Here is a 25140-nt window from a genome sequence, read left to right as displayed (position 1 = left end):
TAGACGAAACCAAGTATTGTGCTTTGAATACACCTTCTTCGAAGGGAAAACATGTCATAATTTTGCATGCCGGGAATGAAAGTGGTTTCTTACCTGACGCTTTGCTTCTGTCGACTAAAAATATGAAAGATTCGTTTGCTGATTACCACGAAGATATGACTGCGGCTTTATTTGAAACCTGGTTCAGTGAGCAGCTTCTCCCAAATATTCCTCCAAACTTGGTTATTGTTATATGGATAACGCTTCGTATCATTCTCGGTTATTGACTACAATACCAAACAATAACACGAAAAGAGCAGATATTGTTGATTTCATGCGAAATCATGACATGGAAATACCCGAATAGATTCCAAGGAAAAAGGTATTCTGGCGACCATAAAACAACGTAATTTCAAAAAAGAGTATATTATTGATTCGATGTGTGAAACACGTGGTCATATTCTCTTACGTTTGCCTCCATACTATTTGTGTGTTCAATCCAATTGAAATGGTTTGGGCCACAATGAAAGAAAGCTTGCGGAAATGTAATCAGTCACCGACTTTGAATGCCGTAGTGCTTGACAATATAAGGCGAGTGGTGGATGAAGTAGGTAATAGTGATGTGTGGAAGAACTGTGTGGCCCACGTTATAAAAGAGGAGAACAAATATTATGTGCAAAGTTCCATAAATTCGATTGTTATTCAACCCGATAATGATTCCACCTCATCCGAATATAGCGAAGACGAATTTTGATTTTTCTAGCAATTTTGTTGGCCTCTATAATTTTGTAAATATATGTTTGACGAGAATTCGGTGTGATTATTGGTGTTTACATTGTATTTTAGAGTTTTCGACTCGGAAATCAACTACACCTTAAATTTCGAAGTTTTTCATAATTACCTATGGTGGAAAAATTCAGTTGAGATAACTTTTTCATGGGGTGATCAATTGCTATGATTGTAAGAATAAGTAACTGAAAAACTACCACTGAAAAATAATATGCCGATGCCTATGTCGAGGCGAGAATTCCTTCTCTGTGCTGTTCCAATTGGTATTGGAAATACTATATAAGTAATTCTAGTTATTCTACTGATTCTAGTCGGAGATAAAAAAAAACATCACTATAGTTGATATAACAGATACTTCAGAGCAATACATTGATTTGCTTTTCTAATGCTATTCTCACATAATTTAGTAACAGAATAAGGAAGGTCAGCATGGAAAAATCTGAAACCAAGAGAAATACAAAGTTGGTTGTACAAAGTCGGTTGAAATATTGAGAAGTTATTCGAAAGACATTTTGAAACTTAGAAATTTTCGGTCAGTTTCGAAGTTATTAAAAAAAAATTCGCTGATTCAGTTTTATTTTTTCTGACATTATTAAAGGAGATATTAATCAGAAATAATTTTTTGCTGATGTATCACACATAATCACTTGAGCTTTAAAGTGAACAACTTTTACCTAACAGTTTCCGATTTTCCCGTGCTGGCCTTCCTTATCTTGAACACATTGTTCATCATTATTGACACTTTCATATGAGAAAAAAATCATTCAAAAAGTAATAAAAAAAGTAATATGCTGTATTGTCCAAAGAGAAACTCTTATTGACAAAGCTTTGGTGAACATTACTTTTTTGAGAAAAAAAGTCAACAAATACATGAAATCAGAGTGTAAGCTAGTAAATTAATAAAAATATCTAGAGTTCTACCATAAGAATAAAAAATTAAAATTTTGAATGTCACATTTTCTGAAAAACATTGGTTATATACAATATACACATACAAACGCAAAAATAATTTTGAAAATGCCAAAATACCGTATGAAAACAAATATATGTATAAAATATGATTAAAAGGTATCGTCATAAAATTCTTGCTTGTAAGGATTGTGTTCAGTTGTTTAGTACTAGATACTCATTTACATATTCAGAAAAAGTACTGTATAATAATAGAAGGGAGACAGAACATAGAAATTCATGCTTCTCATGAAATTGTCTGCAAAAGATACACTGTCTTCTCAAAAAATATTCATTTATATTTATTTCTATTTTGTTGTCTTCAAAGTAGCATCCCTCAGATATAACACATTAGTGCTAGCGTTTCTTCCAGTCCTTGAAAAAGTTCTGATATGCACTTTTTGGTATGTTTTTGAACACAGAAACACTCCCAAGGGGCGAAATCTGGTGAATACGGTGAGAGGCATGATTACAGTGTTGTTTTTGGAAATGAAATTACGAACCAGCAGTGACGACTGGGCAGGTGCTTTATCGTGATACAAAAGCCATGAATTGTTTTTCCACAATACCGGACGTTTTCTTCGTATTGCTCCTCGAAAGCGGCGCATAACTTCAAGATAATACTCCTTATTGTTACTCCTTCATCGGTTATTGATGTGATGTGTTTTTGAGAACTTGATTCCATTTTTCACACAAAATTTAATGGCAAATTGAATTGTCATATTTGATTTTGACTATAAATAAAATAAATTGACTTAACGTTTCGGCAAGTTAGTTCTTTCTGTTCTCAAAACCTAAAAAAAGTACCGTCAGAAAATGTTTCGGCTGGAAATATGTATAAGTATTTACTTTTCAAAACATTTGCGATTCTGAGAAAGCTATGGATATTAATAAAGTTCCAATCATTCATTTTATTTATAGACAAAATTTATAAAAACGACAATTTCGTGGCTAATTAGACTCAACAACAGTTTTGTAATGCGGAATGGTACGCTCTTTCATAGAAAAGCAACAATTAAACTCCGTTAAAACATGCTGAGGCAGATATTGATGATCGTTTCATGCGGAAGCTCTGCATTTGGAGCGAGGAAGTTCCATCACAACCCTGTTCAGTATCTAATAACATTAAGTACAATGAGCACTACCATCAATATTATATACAAAAATAAAGCAATCCACCAGAAGTACTTTTCTGCTTTGGTAATTTCAATGTTTCTCAGTGTGTATATTCCAACCAGAAATCCTGCCACGGCTCCTCCTACATGGCATGTCACTCCAACAGATGTAAAGACATTGAGATAATATCTTTGGTATGCTGACGTTCCTAAATCACAAACGATGAGAATTCCAAACAGAGAGAACTGAATAAAGGGCGCCGTAACGTTTTTCCAGTTCTGAAAGGCAAAATAAATTATAATAGTACATTTCTATTTCATAATCGTACTTGCAAAAACAGTATATATCTACAGAAAATTATTGTTTCGTACAAGGATGTATTTATCGTCAGACTATTCATATATTCGTATGACGTATTCGTATGACGTATCGTCAGACTATTCATATATTCGAATATTTCAAATGAATGTATTATAAATGACGAGTTTAATTTCAAAGGGTTTCAAGGAACACTTGTGATTTTCACTAAACATTTTTGCAAAACCTCAGGCTTGAAGAAGCTTGGATAGTGAAATATGTTCTGCGGTTTTGTGAATTGTTCACAATAAAATGTTACTTTTGAATATGTTATTGATTTTTTTCAAGTATTGGTCTATTCCCTCACATATTTCAGATGATTGTTCCTTTTCATACTTTATGATTTACAGTTCATATAAATATGCTGATCCGTTTTCAAAACATAATGTGTACAAAATTTTAATTACTCAGAAACATTTCCGCCGATTATAATGAAGTAGTAGAAGATTACAGTCGGTTCTTGGTCTCCTCCCACCAATATGATGTCATTAATTACATTGACATTTACTTACGTCACACGGTCTTGAGCTATGTGCAAAGTCATATGATCTACAAAATAGGGGCTGATCTTGAGATTCGAGTCTATCTCAGATACGCGACCTTGGGTTTTGACTCTGAAAAGCGTCTGAGGTTTGACCTTGAGCTGCGTCTGAGGTTTGACCTCGAAGGGCGCCTGAGGTTTGACCTCGAAGGGTGTCTGAGGTTTGACCTCGAAAGGCGTCTGATGTTTGACAGTCGGGGATATCCTTCAGCTATGCGCATGAACATGAACATGGAATTTGACCTTGAGATTAGGAGACTAAATTTTATACAAGGTGAAGTCAGGGTTTGACACACAAATACCTACCAAGTGATGAGCGGTTCTTCCTGTTAACTCAAAATTACGGAATAAAATATAATAAGAAGTGAGAAGTTGGAAATCTTTTAGCTTATCGCTTATTCTTTACTTTAGCTTATTTCATTTATGAACGCTCTGCCTTACTTTACTTGATTTTATTTCATATTTTATGTAAATTTTTTATAAATCCGCCTTTATTCCTTGTATGTCATAAAATGGAACTCTCAAAATGAATTGAACTTTCTCATGTTTTGTTAATACTGAAAGTTGAAACAAACTCCCAAAACACACTTGCCGCTTCTAGGTTTTTTCAATTTGAAACAAAAAATATTTCTCATCCTGATTTTCGAAAAACGAAGGTAGTTAGTTCACTACCCCTAAAATGTCCGAGTGGTGCAGTTTTTAATTAGAAGTCAAAGGAATGAAAAAACTTTTTTTTAATAATTCTCCGAAATTTTCGGAGATATTTAAAATATTATATATTAAATATGATTTGAATAAAAATATTTCGAAAAGTTATGACTTCTATAAAAATAAAAAAATTGTATGGTATCCAAAATAGGTAGGTAATAATTATTGATTATTCTAATAATGGACCTATTAATTCAATTGAATAATTTCATGGGTAGAGAAAGACTACTAGTCATGGACTGTAAGAAAAAATATTGAGCTCAATTCACCATTCACGATTTTTTTACAAACATTTTAGAGAGTAAAAAAATACCTATTTCGACTACATACCATTATAACTTGAGCCAAATGAGCCGTTAGAAGGGCGTATACTCCCCCGCTTGCTCCCCCCAATCTGGTATTTCCGTCGATGATTGCATGAGCTAAGCACCCTGTGATACCACCCAGAAAGTAGAGATGTAATATCTTCCAAGATCTGTTCACCATCTCCAGGGGAACACCCAAAATGATTTGAACTATTAAGTTAACGATGATATGTTGATAACTGGAAGAGAGGGTCGATATAATTTATTCTTTCGAAAGAGTGCAAGACACAAGACAGGGGAATTTAAAAAAAATTGAAATATTTAGACTGTGTTGTCATCAGTGTAGCAGCAATACATGATGTGATAACTAATACCATATATCTGTTTCACTGCAGGTCTATGGTATTAGAATGAATAATGTTTCCTCTAAATCTTGAAACTTTCAAGAATGAATAAGATATTGGATGTTTTTGAGATTGTCTTATCTATTGTTTTTCTTTATTTCATATGTTGTGTAATTTCTTTGTCGAAATACTTGCTACTTGCTTACCTCTTGCACCTCTATGAATTGGATATTTTTTCATCAGATTGACATTTGAGAAGTCTACGTAAATACATAATTTTATGGATGAGATTTTGTTTTCAGGACCAGAACCAACTTTCATTATTTTTCAATATGAGAAATCGAAACTGGATTTACGGCTTGGCAAATCTAGCTGTACCTCTGAACTCAAGGAACTTCAGTGGTGAGTATCGTGTCGGTGCAGTTTGTGGAAAAAATACTTTGTTGGCAGTTGATTCAGAAGCGTTGTGGTGATCGATAATGCACCATATCATAATGAACCAATCGGCAAAATGCCAACGACATCGACCGATGAGCCGATACGCAATCATGGTTATTAAAGAGGAATATTCTATTTGGAAAAAGCATGCTGGAGAACCTAAATTGCATGCCGTCATAAACAATTATAAGCCAAAATTCAAGAAGCATAAAGTAGATCAGCTCTTTCTAGTAGCAAATCACAACGTTGTACAATTACACTAATATCATCCGGATTTGACTCCAATTGAGTTGGTTTGGGCTGGACTGAAAGCTTACATGAGAAATAAACATGTTACTTTCAATTTCAACGATGTCATTCAATATTGCGACGATTTTTTTACAGTTTTTTCCGAGCAATGGAAATCTCGTTGGAAACGAGCAAAGAAATTTGAGAACGATTTCATGTCTTCAAAACCCGTGATAAATAACATCTGATTATTGATTTACATGATGAGGATAGCGATACTACATCGGAACAGGAATATGGCAATATGCATGGGGATGACGTTTTAGAGAATGACGATTGTAATATATCCAGCAAAAAATCATATTATACTTTTTCGACAACCAATTTTCCAATATATATATATATATATATATATATATATATATATATATATATATATATATATATATATATATATATGTATATTCCAGCATAATATAAGGAAGTGGGGAGGTGATAATCGATTTTTTTTCAGCATATATTGAATCAGATGAGGAAGATATATCTGGAATTAAAGAGACTTTCGATGAAGAGGACGCAGAGATAGAGGAACCAACAGCAAAAAAAAAAGAAAAAGGGAGAAGAAAAAAAAGGACCAACTTCCAGCTGGACAAAGGAAGATATATGTGGAATGAACAACACATATTTCGTTCCGGATACAAATGAAGAGATACCAACTCCAATCGAGTATTACACCAAAAAATAAACCCCATTTATGGGGTTTATTTTTTATATACTGGAGATTTCCCGCACGAGTACCCTTATGAGCGACTATCGTCTCGTCTACAGAGTACTGATTTTCAGTGTGGAATTTTAGAAAATTAGACTGTAGTTTTCCATCAAAGGGCGGATTTTGAAATATATGTCCGTTGTGTTACCAGATAGATTTTCATTATTGTTGAAGTGAATATTACGTCTCAATTTCTTGAAACGTTTGGCTGACATCAAACTTGCTATTTGCTCAATTCGGGTGTGATTTGCCCAATAGTCTTCGAAAGACGGAAGATCTATTATTCCCATCAACAATAATATGGATAAAAAATCGGTTATTTCCTTGGCATTGGTGTCTATGGATTTACCAGTTAGTTGTGTACTATACAGGTTAGTCTGGTCGATTATATCATTTATTATATCAAAAGAGAAGAGTTTGGTGTAATACTCGATTGGAGTTGGTATCTCTCCGGGGTGAGTGGCGGGGGGTCACTGTCTCTCTCTTATGGGTGTTTGACAGTCCTCCGGTGCAGACCACACGGCACTCACCCAGTAAAGTTATCGGTCAACTACCCTATCCCGCATCTGCGGGCAACAGGCGTTGGCCGGTTTCAAGCTAGATGTGTGGTAGAGGTGTCTCGCAAGAGCCCTCGGCGGTTACTCATCCAACGCTGGAAAGGTAGCTTTCCTAACATGAGTGCCCCTCGGGGTAACGTAAGGGTATGCGGTGCAGACCACACGGCGTACACCCAAAAGTCGTAGATGAACCGCCCTATCCCGCACCTACACGGGGAATGGGCGCGACATCTTCGACATATGATGTGTGGTAGAGGATGCTCACGAGAGTCCTCGACGGTTACTCATCAAACGTTGGAAAGGGAGCTTTCCTAACATGAGTTCTAGGGGGGAGGTGAGTGCCCGCTCGCGGCTGGAGGCTAGTGAGCCTCATCTCCAACTGGCGTTGGCCTCTTAGGGGCAGCGGCTCCGCTAGCGGGTAAAGGGATACAGGGCTGCGGTAATCCATTCATGGGTGCATTGCAGCCCCATTATGAGGCACTGGACGGCTTATGCTGTTCCGTGATCCTCGCCTGCTTCTGTACGGATCCAAGCGTTCGAGGTGTCGGGGCTTGCGGTCCTTCCGGGATCTAGTATCCGAGTCTAGCCTTGGAGGGCACCAAGGCAGACGCTTGAGGTGTCGGAACCCGGATGGACGGAGCTACTAGTATCCGAGCTTAGGACCCTGGCCGGTCACTTCCGGGACCATTGTCCCAATTGATTTGGCATGGCTGGCGGGAGCAGGTGTGCGACGCGAGCACTCTCTGGCGAAAGAAGAGCGTAGTTAACTTATACGAACGTTCGGTCGAACGCTGCCGATGGTCCTGTCTCTTGGTTAGCCACACTAAGTAGATGTAAGGAAGCAATTCCGGGTTCGGTGAGCGGGAGGAAGCCCTGCGAAATCCTGTTGGTGTGGGGTGAGGGGCGGTACCCGCAAGGATTTCCCGAAAATCCACCCCTCCACGCCCGATCGCATCCAACGCCAGGGTACGTCTGGGGGGCCTAACCGGCCCCCCAGGCCCCCCGGTGCGGTCGTAACTATGACTCTCTTAACGGAGAAACTTTATTCCATGATTCAGCAGGATATTTAACCGTCCAGTATTTCATCGAAATCGGTTCATTATTGAATATAAACAAAGAAAGTTTAAAAAAATATATAGGAATAGCATACAATTATTGCATCAAAATCACTTCAATTAAAACATTTTCCATGATGAAATTTTGGACAGTGATAAACTAAAACAAGCTGATTCCAGTAGAGTGTTCAGCATTTTGATGAAAGTTTTGAAATTGAATTGGTGATATAATAAAACGGTTGTATTTCATGTCTTTTTTAATGACAAGCTATTACGTGATTTTGACATTCACAAAAAATAATTTATGAATCAAAAATTTGATGTTTCAGATACGATTTTGTTATGTAGTTGTAGTTGGTAAAAAATATATGTTTTATGAAGGTGCTTTCATTTTAAATGGATCACAATGTATATAGTGGTTACTGCGTTTTTCAATTAGAATATTTGAGAAGAAAAACAAACTAGGAGAGTTTGCCACTCCCAAATCCCTTTAGATAGAACTCAATCAGCTAACCATATAAATGTGTATAAATACTGTCATCATGACAAGGGCAGAATTTTCTCTTCTTCTGGCATAAAGTCGTGATATTCTGAAAGAAATGAGTGCTTTGACTTGTAATATTATCAAAAAAGGTGCTGCTGAGATGATGAGGCAAATGTCTTGTCCCGAAACTTCGAAGTACACAATTAAGGATGTAGTACACAATTAAGGAATTAGTGTCCTATGTGAGTAATATTTTGAATCAATACTCTTTTATGTCACGTTGTGTAGCGTTCCTATGAATGATAACTATTTCAATTCCATAGTGAATGTTTAAAGTACAAACTGAATAGAAAAAATCGATTTTAGTGTAATTCGATGTTCTTATAAATGAAATTCTTTCGGAAAGACTTTTTGTTTGTGTCCGAAATAAACTTCTGTGCATAATCTACCTATCTTCATAAACAGCTTTTACTCTAGTTATTCGATTTCTTTCTTTCTTTCTTTGAAAAATTTTTGGTTTGATGATGGAGAAAAAGAAAGCCAAAATTTTTGTTTTCCTAAAAACTAAACCCTCCTAAAAATATTTCTTTTTCGATTTAAAATTGACTACCTCATAATTATTCAAAAGTTCTTCCATGTTTGACATACAGCAGAAAAAATGTTATCATTGTTTATCATTAATCAGAATGTATAATCAATTGCATATTGACAAATAATATAATCTTTACCAGGTACTGCTGATAGGCGATAGGGCATGTACAAATAATGACGAAATTATAACTAATTTGAAGCTTAGCTCATTCATTTGTCATTCAATTACTTAAAAATATAGATAAAAGTTTATAACAATATTTATGGATTCTCGTCTTCACACTTTTTTGTTGTTCAAGATATCAAAATGTCTGTAAAAGGTGACTTGCGAATTGTAAATTTGGAACACCTAGAAAAATATGTATGCATTAAACATTCAAACAACTATTACAATCAAGCGGTATAGGGCCGTTTAAGTTACGTTAGCAGTAGTTATTTAGTTTTTTACACATATGGCAACCCACACATTGTCTATGTTTGAAAACGAAACGCATTTTCTTATTTCTAGAATGATAACTGAACCGCTGCTCATAGAATAGAATAGAATAGAATATTTATTTACCAATATTTGATACAATAGTGTATATTTGGCACGTCACTTAAATATCACATACAAATAATATCACAAATGTCACAAATAAATGTAGAGTCATGTAACAAAATGAATAAAAACTGAATCATCACATTTTCACACATGAACATATTTACAAATATGATTGTATAATATAACTTATACTTGTCAATTTCACAAAAAAACAGGTGTATATGAGACAAAACAAAATATTTGTCAGGTGTATATGGGATAAAACAAAATACTTACACTACACGGACTTCCATTATCTAATATGATATAAATTGATTTGAAATCCCTGAAATAATCTATAAAAAATTAAAAAGATTAGCTGAAAAATAATAATTATATTAAGCGAAAAGAAACTGAAATTACAATGAAATGAAATAAAATTCAAATCATACAGAGGATGTATCCGAAGATGGGGACCTGGAAGATAGAAAAAACTTACCGATACAAGTAATCATGGAATCACTAGGATGATGTGTACGAAACTGCTACTTCTAACTGAAGGACGAATTCTTTACGCAAGATGGGGGACTGCCAATGGGATCGCCACTTTCGTCGGTTATATGTATATATATATATGGTATATATGGAGTATATATGGAGTGGTTGAGATACGTGGATAACACCTTCATAATATGGAACCATGGGAATGCAGAACTAGATACTTTCCTGAAGCACATTAACAACGTAAGTCCTTCCATCACTTCCACAATGGAGAAGGAAATCCACAACGAATTGCAATTCTTAGACGTATTGCTGAATGGGAAACATCTGTATACCGAAAACCTACTCACACGAGACAGTATCTGAACCGGAAATACAACCAACATCAATCGACTAAGAGAGGAGTCATCAAGACTCTAGTAGACCGTGCTTTCGGGCTCTGTAATACAAAGGAAGGTCTCGAAAAGGAACTAGGCATCATCAAAAATGACCTTCAACGGAATGGTTACTCCAAAGTGATGGTGGAACAGACTTTGGCAAGAAGACAGCAAGAACCTCACAAGGAAGAGAAGCCGCCACAACCAGTACTTGTATTTCCCTACATCAGATGTTTGTCGGAAAGGATGAGAAGAATTGGGTCCAAGTATAACATCAGAATCTGCTTCAGATCTGGGAACACTATCCGTAGCAGCATCGCGAAAATCAGGCCACCAAACGCAGACTGTGATTCCAAGAGCTGCATTCACCAAATACCCTGCGAGTGCGGAGAATCATACATCGGTGAAACTAAGAGGCCATCGAAAGTTCGCATTGCCGAGCACAAGAAACACACACATCGAGGAGAAAACAGCAAATCAGGGATAGCAGAGCTTGTTTGGACTCATCAACATAACATCAAGTGGTCTCAAGCTGAAATCATCCACAAGGAGGAACACTGGTTTAGGAGAACATTCAAAGAAGCCGCATATATGTTGTCCAACAACGCATTTAGCTAAGCTAGCAAGAGATACGCAACATATGGAAACCTATAATCAAGCGGAACACGACCAACTCCCGCCAAACGGTCTTTGGCTTCCGCCAAAGACCGATGAAGCGAAGAGAGGAAAGAGGTGGTAGGTGAAAGCACTCGAATGATTTATAAATAGTCAGATCTCGGAGGAATAAGTCCAGTTATCCCCGAAGACGATTGTGGATACTAACAATCGAAACGTAGTAGTAACTTGGCTTGGAATCTTTCAATTTTTAATTTTCATTTCTTGTGAACCCTTTATCGATTTTTGACACCATATGGTTACAATATTTTTTCAATCCCTTATTGGGCAAGACAGTAGAGAAGCTTATTAAAATGTTCAAATCGCAGAAAATGATTAAAAATAACTCACTAACTTCCTTGAAAGTGTCAGTATATCCATATTGATTGTAGTTATCAGAAGGTTGTAACCATATGGTTACAATGACAACTAAATTGGCATTACCCTTCATACGTATCTAATTCATTATGTATACATTTCTGCACATGACAGCTTAATATTTTCAATAGATTGAAATACATATTCATATAATTTATTTTTCACATATTTTAAGATAATATAATAATTTTATTTTTTGTATGAAATATTTTACAACAGTTCTTCATGCCAATTAGACATACTCTTGCATCACATTTTTCGCACTTCAGGCGGCTTGTACCGTTTACACAGTGCCTGCATCTTCCCTTGCTTGTGTGTATTGGCCAATGAGCATATGAATCAGCCCTTGATGCAGAATCCAGTCTGTCAGAAACCGGACGATATATAATTGGTACTCCAATGTCAAAGCTGGGTCGACCTCTTCTGGCTTCCTTTCCGCAACGAGACAAACCCATCGCAACCTCCAACCTAAACCGTTTGAGAGGTATATATTTTTGGTGTACAATCCATTCTATAAAGAAGCCATGCGTTCACAACCGTCACATCTAAAAGTTATGCAAATATGGGAAAGTACCATCTTTTTGCTTTGGGAGAGCAGTAGCTGTATCAACACCACCCATATTTTTATTATATTGTTTGACGATTGCTGGACACTTGATATCTGTTTTTGTCCTCGTATTTTTATTGTATCTCTTCATAGTGTCTATGGGCTCTATGTACAAATAGAGTACTGCCTAATAAAACAGCCCTGTTATCAACCCATTTCACTACAATAATGCCTTTGTCTTTATCGGTTTTGTAGTCATCCTCTCCCTTGTAGAACTTTGTCAGTTTCTATCGGGCAACCAGCAATTCTATTTGCTCGTAGTGTTCCCAGGCTATTTATTTTCATTTCATCCTTGAGATACAAGAAGAGTGGCAGACTAGCGAAATAGTTGTCAAAAGTCGATTTGCTTGGATCATGCAATGATTTTGCTAAAGCAATTACAGTTGCAGCTCCAACACTCAAGTCAAATTCGTTCACAGTAATTTCATTCGTAGTTCCCTTCAAAACATCAAAGGAACTCGAACCTTGGTAGGGAATAAAATCTAATATATATCCGCTAACACCAGCAATAACAAAATATTTATATCCCCATTTATGGGGTTTATTTTTTATATACTGACGGAGATTTCCCGCACGAGTACCCTTATGAGGGACTATCGTCTCGTCTACAGAGTACTGATTTTCAGTGTGGAATTTTAGAAAATTAGACTGTAGTTTTCCATCAAAGGGCGGATTTTGAAATATCTGTCCGTTGTGTTACCAGATAGATTGAAGTGAATATTACGTCTCAATTTCTTGAAACGTTTGGCTGACATCAAACTTGCTATCTGCTCAATTCGGGTGTGATTTGCCCAATAGTCTTCGAAAGACGGAAGATCTATTATTCCCATCAACAATAATATGGATAAAAAATCGGTTATTTCCTTGGCATTGGTGTCTATGGATTTACCAGTTAGTTGTGTACTATACAGGTTAGTCTGGTCGATTATATAATTTATTATATCAAAAGAGAAGAGTTTGGTGTAATACTCGATTGAAGTTGGTATCTCTTCATTTGTATCCGGAACGAAATATGTGTTGTTCATTCCACATATATCTTCCTTTGTCCAGCTGTAAGTTGGTCCTTTTTTTTCTTCTCCCTTTTTCTTTTTTTTGTGTTGGTTCCTCTATCTCTGCGTCCTCTTCATCGAAAGTTTGTTTAATTCCAGATATATCTTCCTCATCTGATTCAATATATGCTGAAAAAAAAATCGATTATCACCTCCCCACTTTCTTATATTATGCTGGTTACCTGAAGTGAGATCCATAACTTGCTTCATTTTGGTTTGAATTTGGAACAATGTTAGATTTTCCTCGTCGCGTCGGAACTATCAGTTCCTGAAGTTGCAGTTACCGTTTACGTAATTTTGTTTTGAATTTGCTTCAGTCATATTTTCCTCATCATCAGAACTTCCAGAACTATCGGAAATATCAGGCAGAGGTGGAAGTTTGAATTTCTTCCTCTCATAAAATGAACATGAGGGAATTGTTCCAAGATTTTCCATGAATATATATTTCGAAACCTAGATGAAACACTTTCTCAGTATGGGCAATGTAACCATATGGATACGCATATTTCAAAGTTAACATTGCTTCTATATTCGTGTAAATTGGATCGGAAACAAATAAACAACATATTACCTGATTCTTTCACAAAACAGCAGTGACACTATAGACATAAAATTACTATGGTTTCAGTAGGAATTGAAACTTTTATACCAATGTCACACATAACCTGTGACGCTGCAGCGCTACCAACAGGCATAACCTAGTAAAAACACACATTTCGATTGGCGCGAAAACCAACCGGCTCTTTTCCCTCCACAAAAACAACGTAACTATATGGTAACGTAGCCCGCGACATTTCAAACGGCATGGATATGATTTGGGAGGGTTTTGAAGTTGACGTGACCATATGGTTACGTTGACCATTAAACAATATAAAAATAGTTAGGGAGTCGCCCGATAAAGGGTTAATAATTTTTAATTTTCATCTCGTATCAATAGTTCAATTTTTTTATTGTTGCTTGTATTTTGTTTCACTGTAATTTCAGTTTTTTTGCTTAATATTATCGTTATTTTTCAACTAATCTTTTTTTTATAGATTCTTTCAGGGATTTCAAATCAATTTATATTATATTAGACAATGGAAGTCCGAACTAATGAATTGCTGCTCATAAATAAATAACCAAAAACAGAATACATTAAAAGAAAAATGCATATAGCAATGTTAACGTAAGCATGCGAGGGGAGGGGGTAAAAGCTTTGTTTACTTTTGCTGACAAGGGGGATGAGGGGGTTAATATTTGCAATAACTATGCTTATGTAATACTTGAATGGCCCCTATTGTGTTAGAGAGATATACATATAGAGAAAAAATCAATAAGAGATTGTGGAAATTTCCTGTTATTTTGTTAGTGGCTTACCCAATATGAACAAACATGTACGTAACATATCTCCAAAATTCTGATTTCTTAGCAGGATCCCATAGCAAATATTTTCCAGTTGCTCCAGATCCTGTGAGTGTAGAATCAGTTTGAGTTAATTCATCTGTGATAAAAAGTGCGAATTCTAATGCCGAAATCAAGACCATGAAAATTGGAGGAGGACAACAGCTGTAATCTAGTGTTTTTTCCTCTTCTTCATAGCTTGTTGAATAGCTGTGCAGTCTAAAGCCTCGAGCTCGTTGAGCTTCAGGTTGGGAATGAGGTATCAAAGTATGCACATACCTAAAATATGAAAAAAATATCTACCGTTTGTAGGCACTTTGTAGGCACGTGTGGCAGATATTCAGACGGTTGATTCCGTCTGAAGTAACCCTCCCGGTACTGAAGAGGAGCTAGTACCTACTCCAAAACCGGTATATCGGTGGCCGTCCCGACCAAATGAAATTAATTTCAGCTTGCGACGAATCTTCCAAATGGAAGACGTTGCACAGGTGCCTGATAGCTTTACTTCAGCTTTCTGCTGAAGTTAGTTAGTTGAGTTAGTTGTTGGTTTTCCATTGGGTACGTGCCACACGTGCTTACAAAGTTGTAGGTTTGCATGAGAGGCAAGGATGAGGAGGTTTCACCTATACTTGAGCATATCATATGCGCCTCCCTGGAACATGGAATTAATTTTGTTTGTTTGGGATATTCAGATGGTTCATTCCGTCTGAAGTAACCCTTCCGGTACTGACGAGGAGCTAGTACTCCGAAACCGGTCTATCGGTGGTCGTCCCGACCGAATAATAAATCGTTTTTATTCATCTTTGTATACACATGTAAAGAGATAACAGGTATCCAACAAAGATAAAGTGGCGAAGTGTCACCCGAGGGTGTTGAATGAAATGAATTTCGGCTTTTCATATATAAAAATTTACTTGCGAGGAATCTTACGAATGGAAGACGTTGCACAGGTGCCTGGTGGTATTAATTCATTCATCACTCCATTACTCACCATGCGAAATATTTTCCAGCGATGTCTTTGAAGTCTTGGCGTTCCATTAGCTCAACAAATTCATGAAAATCTAGAGAATGGTCGCCGTTCAAGTCCGCCATTTTATGAATTCTTCTGACATTATTTTTCTTCAAACCTCTACATCTCTCAGTATCTGACGAAAGAAAATGAACCAGCTCCCTCACAGAAATGTATCCATCTTGATTGAAGTCACACTTAAAGTTATAATAAATTGGAAATAGAGCAGTCTAAGAGAAATATATTACATATAGCCAGTGGGCATATTTTAAGGCTGGCTATAAATCAAATCATCTAAAGAAATAATTTGTTCAGGCCAGTCTCAACTCCCTACACTTTAGGTTAATAGACTGACACCTATCAGAAAACAACTGCTCCCTGGCTAATACCACAAAGTTTTTCCTGCATATGCTGTTGGCGGCAGTTGTATCGCCAGATTTGACCGAAATTCCTTTTTCAACTGTACGTAAAATAGTCAAAAACAAACCTTATAAATGCAAGACAGGATGTGATATAGGATTACCAAAACCTTCAGATGTTCATCTAATAAAATAATTGGAAAAAACAATATACCACTGTTACAAAACAATGAGATTCCTACAACTGAAATCATAAGCAAGAAATTGAATACTTCCGGCCATAACGTGATCTGTTATGATAAAAGAATTGGATAAAGAAAGTAGGATTAAGATTTAAAATAATAAACAAACGTCAAGCGGTTATGGAAAGCGGAAGAATAGTGGAATTGCGTAAAAAATAACTAAATGTAGACAAGAACAACGGCATGTTTTCTATTTGGACGAAACTTGGTATGACACTCACGACACACTTACGAAAGAGTGGACTGATGGTTCGAGAATGTGTACGCCTAAGATGCCTGCAAACAAAGGATCGGAACTAATCATTGTGCATTGCGTAGAAAGTAAAGGATGGGTTCCGAATTCTTTAAAATCATGTGAAAGAAAACTTGAAGACTGCAATGTTGACTATCGTAAGAACATGGAAACTGATATTTTCGAGAAATCGTTTGAATACACTGATCCCAAATTTGGATGCGAATAGTGTAATAGTTCTTGACAAAGCTTCCTATCATTCGCGACAGCTCATCAAAGTACCGAATAAAAATTCGAAGAAAGATGAAATACAAAGTTTTTCAATAGATAACAATTTGTATTTTAAAGATTACTATACCAAAAACCAACTACTTGAAGTTTTACAGACAAAAACATTTGAAGATGTGTATTGCTGAGAAGTATGTACACACCATACTGAGACTTCCCTCTTATTTTTGTGTTTTTAATCCCATCGAGTTGATTTGGGAAAAATCGAAACAAAGCATCAGGAGTAAAATTAATTCCAAAATTTGATAACAAGGTAATAGAGCTAATTAAAAAAAGAAGAATCTGATAATATCGAAGAAGACTGGCAGAAAAGTATTAAAAAAGTTATTTTAGTTGAAAAAGACTATATGGAGATTGGACACTTCCATATTAATGGAGGAAATAAATTCATTATTGATTCAAACGACGACAGTGACAATGAAACACATAATATGGAAGAGGAATTATCAGAAGCTTTCGAAGAAAGTTAGTAAAGTGTTTTTGAAGCGATCGATTGTATACATATGTGAGTGAGTAGTATTCAGAAGTATTTTCAATTATCCCCCTGTTATTTGAATCCCTACTTTCCCACTCACCTATATAAACAAAATATTTATTATGGGAAGCTAACCTGGAATGCCATCGATAAACGAATCCACATGTTTCTAGAAATGATATGAAATCAAAAAAGGTTAATGCAGTCAAGCTGCCGGAAAATAATTAATTTCTAGAAACATGTGGATTCGTTTACCAATGGCCTTCCATGTTATCTTCCTAAGTTTTTGCCACCGCAGTTGTCGGTTGATTGGTCAAACCACCAACACTGACATAAAAAACCTGGCAAGTTGACTTGGATGTCACACCAATAGGGGGTTCCACTTATGTCCCGCTTTGCGTTTACGCAGTTATTTTAATTAAGTACTTTTCATGGTTGTTCACTTCAATCGTTCAACCTGAATAAAATCAAGATGGATTATGTCACTTCAATCGAGGACCGCCTGCCCGGCTCTGACGATCCCAATAGGCAGAATAGTACTTATCTATTTATCTTTTGATTTTCATGGAATAAAGTTTCATTTGTCATCTTCTGGTGATGTCTGGAGTTTTTCAACTAGAATCTTCGAGTTAACATATAATAACGTATTAAACAATTGCATACCTGTGCTATGTGAGAATATTTTCTTTGGAAATTTTAATTTTGAAAGAAGTGTTCAACATGAAAATGACAACTTTTTAACATTGAATAATGTGAAATACTTTTTTTTTTAATTTTTTATTCACGTTTATCATGGCGAACGGCTTCCACCGTTCAAAAGTTATAAAGTTATCAGCTCGTTTTCAAGATTATGAAGAGGAATTATTACGCATTCAATTATTGTTAAAAGTACATCCACTTGACTGTCCGAAATAAAAATTCGATATGATATTTTCAAGAGTACCTATGTACAATACCATTTTTACTTTGACTTGATGCTGCAACCAGAACAGTCTGCAAAGGACTAACTCCTCAGCAACTCACAACAGACGTGACGTGTTTGGACTCATATCAGTGACTTTGACTGCGGTTTTGATACGGCGACCTAGACATGATTCTTTTTCATTACTTTTGAGTCGGGTTTTTCTTTAATTTTGTTGTTTAAAATTCCAAAAAAGTACATAGGGGAAGGTCGGGCAAAGTGAATATACTGGGCAAAGCGAATACTCCTCACTACTCCTAACTTATTCGCGCGTGGTTCAACACGCTACCACTTCAACGTTCGGCCATCTTGGGCCAGTCCGTAGAAAACACCAGAGAGAGAGGCTGCGTCGCGTGCCGCCGACAGAGTGCAGATTTGTATTTTTGTGAAAAAAAGATTATTTTGCAAGGCAAGTACATTGATATCATTTCCAGTATTATTAGTTCTTGAGACATATTTTGACTCGTTAGCTTATTTAACTAGGTTTTGATAGACGAGTGTGAAGGCAGCCACGGATTTCTAGCCATGGGTTTGTAGCGTGAGCTTACTGCACACGGCTTCAGCGGCATCCAAAATGTGTTGTAAATTGGAGAACAGCTACGACTATTTCCAATAATTAATGAAAATTATCTACAGAATGTTCTTCGAGAAATGAATATTGATTCATTATATTGAGGAGAGGATCTGACCTGTATCTCATAATATTTTGCCAGGCAGAAAACCTATCTTCACACAACCGTACATGTTTTGAAAATAAACTTCAATAAATCCATCAGAATATTCGTGGATGGGGATTTTTCACATGATTACATTACTATGAAAGGTGCTGAATAAGACCTATATCTCAGAATATTTTGCCGGGCAGAAAAACTACCCCCACACACCCTTTTATGTTTTCAAAATTAAATTCAATAACTCCATCACAATATTCGTGGATGGAGTTTTTTTTTTCATAACTACATACTATAAGAGGTGTTGAATGAGACCTATATCTCAAAATATTTTGCCGGGCAGAAACGCAACCCCCACGCACCCTTATTTGTTTTCACAACTAAATTCAATAACTCCATCAAAATATTAGAGGATGGTTTTTTTGCATAACTACATACTATGAGAGGTGCTGAATGAGACCTACATCTCAAAATATTTCGTCGGGCAGAAAAACTACCCCCACACACCCTTATATGTCTAAAGCAAATGGAACTTCAAACGTTCAAGCCAGTCTCTATATACCTACACAGTAGGTTTAATGGACTGACGCCTATCAGAAAACAACTACTCCCCTGGCTAATACCACGAAGGGGGTTGGATTATATCAGACAGGCGTCAGTGCAGGAATCTTCACAGAAAATGTCCTGCATATGCAATTGGCAATACAACTGAAACTAATAAGAAACCCTTATATGTTTTCTAAGTTTAATTCAATAACTCCATTGAAATATTCGTGGATGGGGATTTTTTTTGCATAATTACATACTATGAGAGGTGCTGAATGAGACCTATATCTCAAAATAATTTGCCGGGCAGAAAAACCACCCCCACACACCCTTTTATGTTTTCCAAATTAAATTCAATAACTCCATTAAAATATTCGTGGATGGGGATTTTTTTGCATAAGATTGTTGGGTGTGAGGGGGTAGTTTTTCTGCTCGGCAAAATATTTTGAGATATACGTCTCATTCAGCACCTTTCATAGTGATGTAATCATGCCAAAAAATCCCCATTCACGAATATTTTCATGGAGTTATTGAATTTAACGTTGAAAAAATTAAAGGGTGTGTGGGGGTTGCGTCTCTGACCGACAAAATATTTCAACATACGGGACTCATTCTGTATGCCAAATTAAATAGATTTTAATAAAAGAATCCTCATCTATAAAATATTTGAAAAAATTATGGATTTTTCTTTAAAAATTATTATATAGGGAGTGGGGGTTGATTTTATCCGCGACAAAATATTTCAACATAGGGGTTTTGTTCTGTATGCTTCAATGAATATATTCGAAGAAAAAAATCCCCACTCACGTATGATGTGAAGGAATTATGGATTTTTCTTTGCGGTCATTTAGTAAAGTCATTGCTGGCCACGAAATGGATACTCATTTTGGGAGCCGCTGATAATAGGGTCTCGCGCGACGCTTCGACAAATCCATGGCTAGAACTCGTGGTTGTTTTCACACTGATTTTTTTATAGTATATTTAACAGACTGTCAGAATCATTAGGTTTTTTAATGAAACGTGTTGACTTCAAAAATTACCCAGTCGGGCAAAGTGAATATGGTATCCACTTTGCCCGTAATTTGTGATTATTGACTTACGATTTCATAATGTCCTCTCTATAATGGTGAATAAATATAAAAAAAGCTAAACAAGGGTCGTGGGATAAAAATGTCATGCAAACGGCTATCAATTTGTGCAGAGCTGGAGAATCAATAAAGAGCACAGCTAAAAAGTATGGGTTGGCATATGCAACCTTGTACAGACATGTGAAAACTGGCAGCGCGGCTCCAAAACTGGTCCGATTCCGTCCTGTTTTTACTGAAGATCAGGAGACAGAGTTAATAATATATCTCAAAGATATGGATTCTGTAATTTTTGGCCTGACTCGAGACGAGTTTCAAAATTTAGCATTCACCTATGATAAGAAAAATAATTTGAACTACCCGAAAAACTGGGACAAGTACGAAAAAGCTGGAGGTGACTGGCTATCGTCATTTTTGTCACGTCACAATCAAATTTCCATCAGGACTCCAGAAGCAACATCGGTTGCAAGGGCGAAAGGATTCAATAGACGTGAAGTTGGACGATTTTATGAAAAGCTTGAAACTTTGACTGTGAAATACGATATTGATGCCTCTAGATTATACAACATGGATGAGACTGGTATATCAACCACCACTAATAAGTCACCTAAAGTGCTATCAATAAGAGGAAAGAAACAGGTGGGCACAATTGATAGTGCAGAACGTGGTCAATTGACGACGGTCATCGATTGTTGTAATGCTGCTGGTTCGTTTCTACCGCCATTTTTAATTTTTGCCAGGAAAAAAAAGCAGCCCAGATTACTTGATGGTGCGCATCCTGGCACTCAAGGAACTTGTACTGCAGATGGTTGGACTTCAGGTGAGGTATTCCTTGATTGGATGCATTTTTTGTGGACATGTTCGACTTACCCCTGAGAAAAAAATACTTCTTCTATTGGACAACCACGAGAGCCGTAAGTATTACCCAGCTTTGGAATATGCTAGCAAAAATAACGTCGTAATTTTATCCTTGGTCCCACATACAATTCATAAAATGCAGCCCATGGATGTATCCGTTTACGGCCCACTAAAAACATATTTTGAAAGGGAGATAAATGTTTTTGAAAAATCAAACTCAGGACGCATTATAGGTAAATCAATATAATGTGGCCAAACTGTTATCACGGACATTTTTGAAAAGTGCAATAGCTCTAAATGCAGTTAATAAATATGCTTTTGGTGACGAAGATTACGAACCAGCCGCCGTGATCGCAGGCACATCTAATATGAATATTCACACAGAAGGCACAAATTCACTAGAAAATATCGATACTCTCGGACCTTCTGCATAAACTACGTCAACCCCTTCAACTTCACTTCTTCAAGAACTCATCTCTCCAAATCTAATCGATCCTTTATTAAAAATAAATCCATGTCCGAGCAGTCCGAGCAGAGTTCCCCCCCCCCATCTTCAGGCCTTTGTTACGCCAATTGTCTCTCTTAATACACCTGAAAAAAATAGTATCGACGTTGGATCTACAGGCACACCTGAACTAGCACCTGGATGTTCTCAATCTTTCTACGCTTTTGAACTAGATGCAACAATGCAACAAATGCTCAGAAAAGTGATAGTAAATATTCAACAAAAAGCGAGGATTCCACTGGATCCCAAACCTGGATACTCAACTTCTCACTGCAGTCCCTTTATGTTAAGACCTATACCAATTCCTGCCAACCCAATCACTACTCGTAAAAGGACATTACAAAAATCGGAAATATTAACCAGTACACCGATCAAGGAAGACCAGAAGCAGACATTTGAGAAAAATAAAGTTAAGAACGTTAATAAAAGATTGGATGATAAATCAAAAAATGTTCCTAAGAAGACTGTTAAAGCTATTACTAAAACTGACAAAACAAACAAAAAAACGCTAAAGAAGCTAAACAGCCGAAGAAAATTAAAGATGTTAAGGATATACTATGCTTTTTTTGCTGCGAAATATACATTGAAGAAGATGATAATCCGATTGAAAATTGGATTCAATGTGACGTTTGTCAACTCTGGTGTCACGAAGAATGTTCCGCTTTTGATGGCACTCAAGAGTATATTTGTGATAACTGTCAATCCTAATTTTCTCATTATTAAAGTTCAAGTTTTTTTTTCAGAATGTGTGTATTCACTTTGTCCGAGTACTGTATCCGCTTTACCCGGGAATCCGGGCAAAGTGAATAATTTCGTTTTTTATAAAATTTTAATGGCAGTTGATAATTGTTTAATTATGAAGGATAACTGATGATGGTCATTGTTAAAGCAATGGATAAAGACGAGTTGTGCTAGTTATTTTGTTTTTGTACCTTATACATTTTCTGCTAAAGCATTAAATATCTTAAGATATTCACTTTGCCCGACTTTCTCCTAAGTAAAAATGTTGGTAAGTGTTTCTTGATGAATGATCAAGTGTATTTTAATTTTATAAAGCCTTCTTCTTGCACCATCAGAGGACCTTGCGAAATGTATCTTGCTCACATTGAATTTAGGTATCCCGCCAGCACTGTTGATTATGCACTATTTTTTCGAGTTTATTTGAAGTTATTCAAGAAAAAAGCAGACAAAATCAATTCATAATTCCACAAAAATTTGTTGTCAACCTAATTTGAAGAGTTATTATAATAATTGTTATTTGGTATTGCCGGTCGTATCGAATGAGATCGCCTTCAAATTCATCAAAAAACCATAAAGACGGAAATCTGATCGTAACGACAAAAGCTGTTTCAAAACAATGAAATTCAACTTCAAATTTCTACAATTTGTTTTTGTGATTCACCCACTGAATAGGTGTGTGTGTGTGAGTAATTTGGATAAATTAAATAGGAGATAAGGATAATAAAATTAATGATTCAGTGTTTCTCCAAAATTGAAGTACGCGATTATGATAAAATCAACAATCACTCAGATAAAACTCACCTGTTCAAAAATGATTCGATAACGGTCGGGATTTTGTCCCACTTCCTGAAGAGCAATGTTTTCTTCTGAAGGGCGAGACATTTTTGAGATCTAGTTACTCTTCCCAACAAAGGTGAGAAACTGTCACTTAATACCAAATTTTTTTAGCGAAATTTCTTATCGATGAGATATGATTTCATAGTAAATCGATAAGAGATAAATGATTTGTCATGATCCATATGTTTTCATTTTTAGGATTTAGCATGGTAAACGCATATTCTATTTTCTTATCTTTTCCCTTGTTTATTTTACTATCGTAAAAAGATAGCTTTTTTCAGTTCCTGGAAGGATATTTGAAGCATATATTCGATAACTGGTGATGTTCAGAAGTAAAATGTTTGATTTTAACTAACTAAACACAAAGTAGGTACCTCATAGGACTCTTACAATTTTCCTTGTCACTAATAAGAGCTCTATATTTTGAAACTAGTTTGCCTTTGACAATTCTGGTTTGATAATCGAAAAATTTATGGAGAGACAACTTTATACCTTCGGTTTTAACCAACATGTATGGTTTTAACTTTTAACCTTACAAGTCGAGGATGTATGGAAACTCAAATGTGGGTTATTCTGTGTTGTTTTCAATGATTTCTGATTGACTTCTACGTATATATAAAATACTTGACGAAAAAACTCGATATACGGCACTCTTGATTCTTCATAAAATGAAGAGATCCAACGTACTTAGGTATTCGGCGACAGAGGCGCTAAAAGCGTACACCAATGTTTAGGTACATTTGAAAACGATTTGTATTCTATCTATCAACACGTGTACAGAGAGTGGGCCAAATTAGATACTTTTGAAGGGGAACTCTTGTTTTCAAACTAGATAGATGAAAACTGATGACTGTGTCTAGGTGTCAAATATTATGACAAACTTAATGGCGAAAACCGCATATCGATATCTATCATTGTTTCTGAGTTACAAACGTTGCTGCAACTTTTTTCTTGTCAAAAATTTCTTGTCTCTTTGAATATATTGCCAAAGCAATATTTTACGTAGAATTCAATGGTGTGAAAAACATTTTTTTTAAATGAGATATCATTAGTTATTGATGGAAAACTATTTTTCCAACGAGACACTGTATATTCCTGCATATTTCAATAGAGCTTAAAATTACCTTTCCAAAAATGTAATACACTCGATGTTTTGGTGGAGTCAGAGCTTTAGGTTTTTTCGTGTATAGTCTATCCATTCTCAATTGGAACGGCAATAAAAATAAGAGTACAGTCATAAACATTTCTTGCCTGTGGTCCATAGTCGCCCAGATAGTTAGTATACGTGCTATCAAATGTAGTTGAGGAATAAAGGCTCGGCTAGCTGGACTGGCTGAATACTAATTTTTGTCCGTTTCACAATATTTCTTTATCAGTGCCGTATTTCGTAGGTTTAGGGGAGGTAGTGAGTGGTGTTACAAACCGATTTTTGAAAACTTTTTCTAGAGATCAATTACCCTAACACCAAACTGATATTCTTGCACTCGACGCGCGTTTCGGTAACAAGGTTAGCATCTTCAGGAGAAGCAAATTGATAATGAATCTAAAGACAAGGGTTAGCTGTTTATAGGTATACCTAAACCACTACCTGCAAAGTAATTTGTAAACAATAGATTAAAAAGGTAGTGGTTCCACTAGTTAATTACCGAAAAA

The 25140-nt window shown here is 36.0% G+C and overlaps 2 protein-coding genes across 2 annotated transcripts in view; one reads left to right on the top strand and one right to left on the bottom strand.

The window, feature by feature from the left end:
• Positions 1-1104: 1104 nt before the first annotated feature.
• On the bottom strand, positions 1105-23589 carry LOC111504194 (rhomboid-related protein 2). Its single transcript, XM_023158695.2, has 5 exons — positions 23452-23589; positions 15670-15884; positions 14655-14957; positions 4769-4982; positions 1105-3110 (listed from the first exon to the last, which is right to left on the bottom strand). The coding sequence occupies exons 1-5, from the start codon at positions 23530-23532 to the stop codon at positions 2826-2828; spliced, it is 1098 nt and encodes a 365-aa protein (XP_023014463.2). The 5' UTR covers positions 23533-23589; the 3' UTR covers positions 1105-2825.
• LOC111514313 (rhomboid-related protein 1) overlaps positions 23457-25140 on the top strand; it is a 59106-nt gene continuing 57422 nt past the window's right edge. Inside the window, exon 1 of the mRNA XM_074183443.1 lies at positions 23457-23563. The gene's annotated coding sequence lies outside the window, so the exon portion shown is untranslated. The remainder of the gene's footprint in view (positions 23564-25140) is intronic.

This window comes from Leptinotarsa decemlineata, unplaced genomic scaffold (genome assembly GCF_025532065.1).
Source record: "Leptinotarsa decemlineata unplaced genomic scaffold, Ldec_3_MD MMD2_tig00026340_RagTag_RagTag, whole genome shotgun sequence".
Classification (NCBI taxonomy): domain Eukaryota; kingdom Metazoa; phylum Arthropoda; class Insecta; order Coleoptera; family Chrysomelidae; genus Leptinotarsa; species Leptinotarsa decemlineata.
This window is presented reverse-complemented; position numbering and strand designations above follow the sequence as displayed.

Coding starts and splice junctions, on each gene's coding strand:
- LOC111504194 (XM_023158695.2), bottom strand. CDS start 23,532: ATGTCTCGCCCTTCAGAAGAAAACATTGCTCTTCAGGAAGTGGGACAA. Junction 4,983..14,654: donor TACATGTTTGTTCATATTGG/GTAAGCCACTAA, acceptor CCTCTCTTCCAG/TTATCAACATATCATCGTTA. Junction 3,111..4,768: donor ATTTGGCTCAAGTTATAATG/GTATGTAGTCGA, acceptor TTTGCCTTTCAG/AACTGGAAAAACGTTACGGC.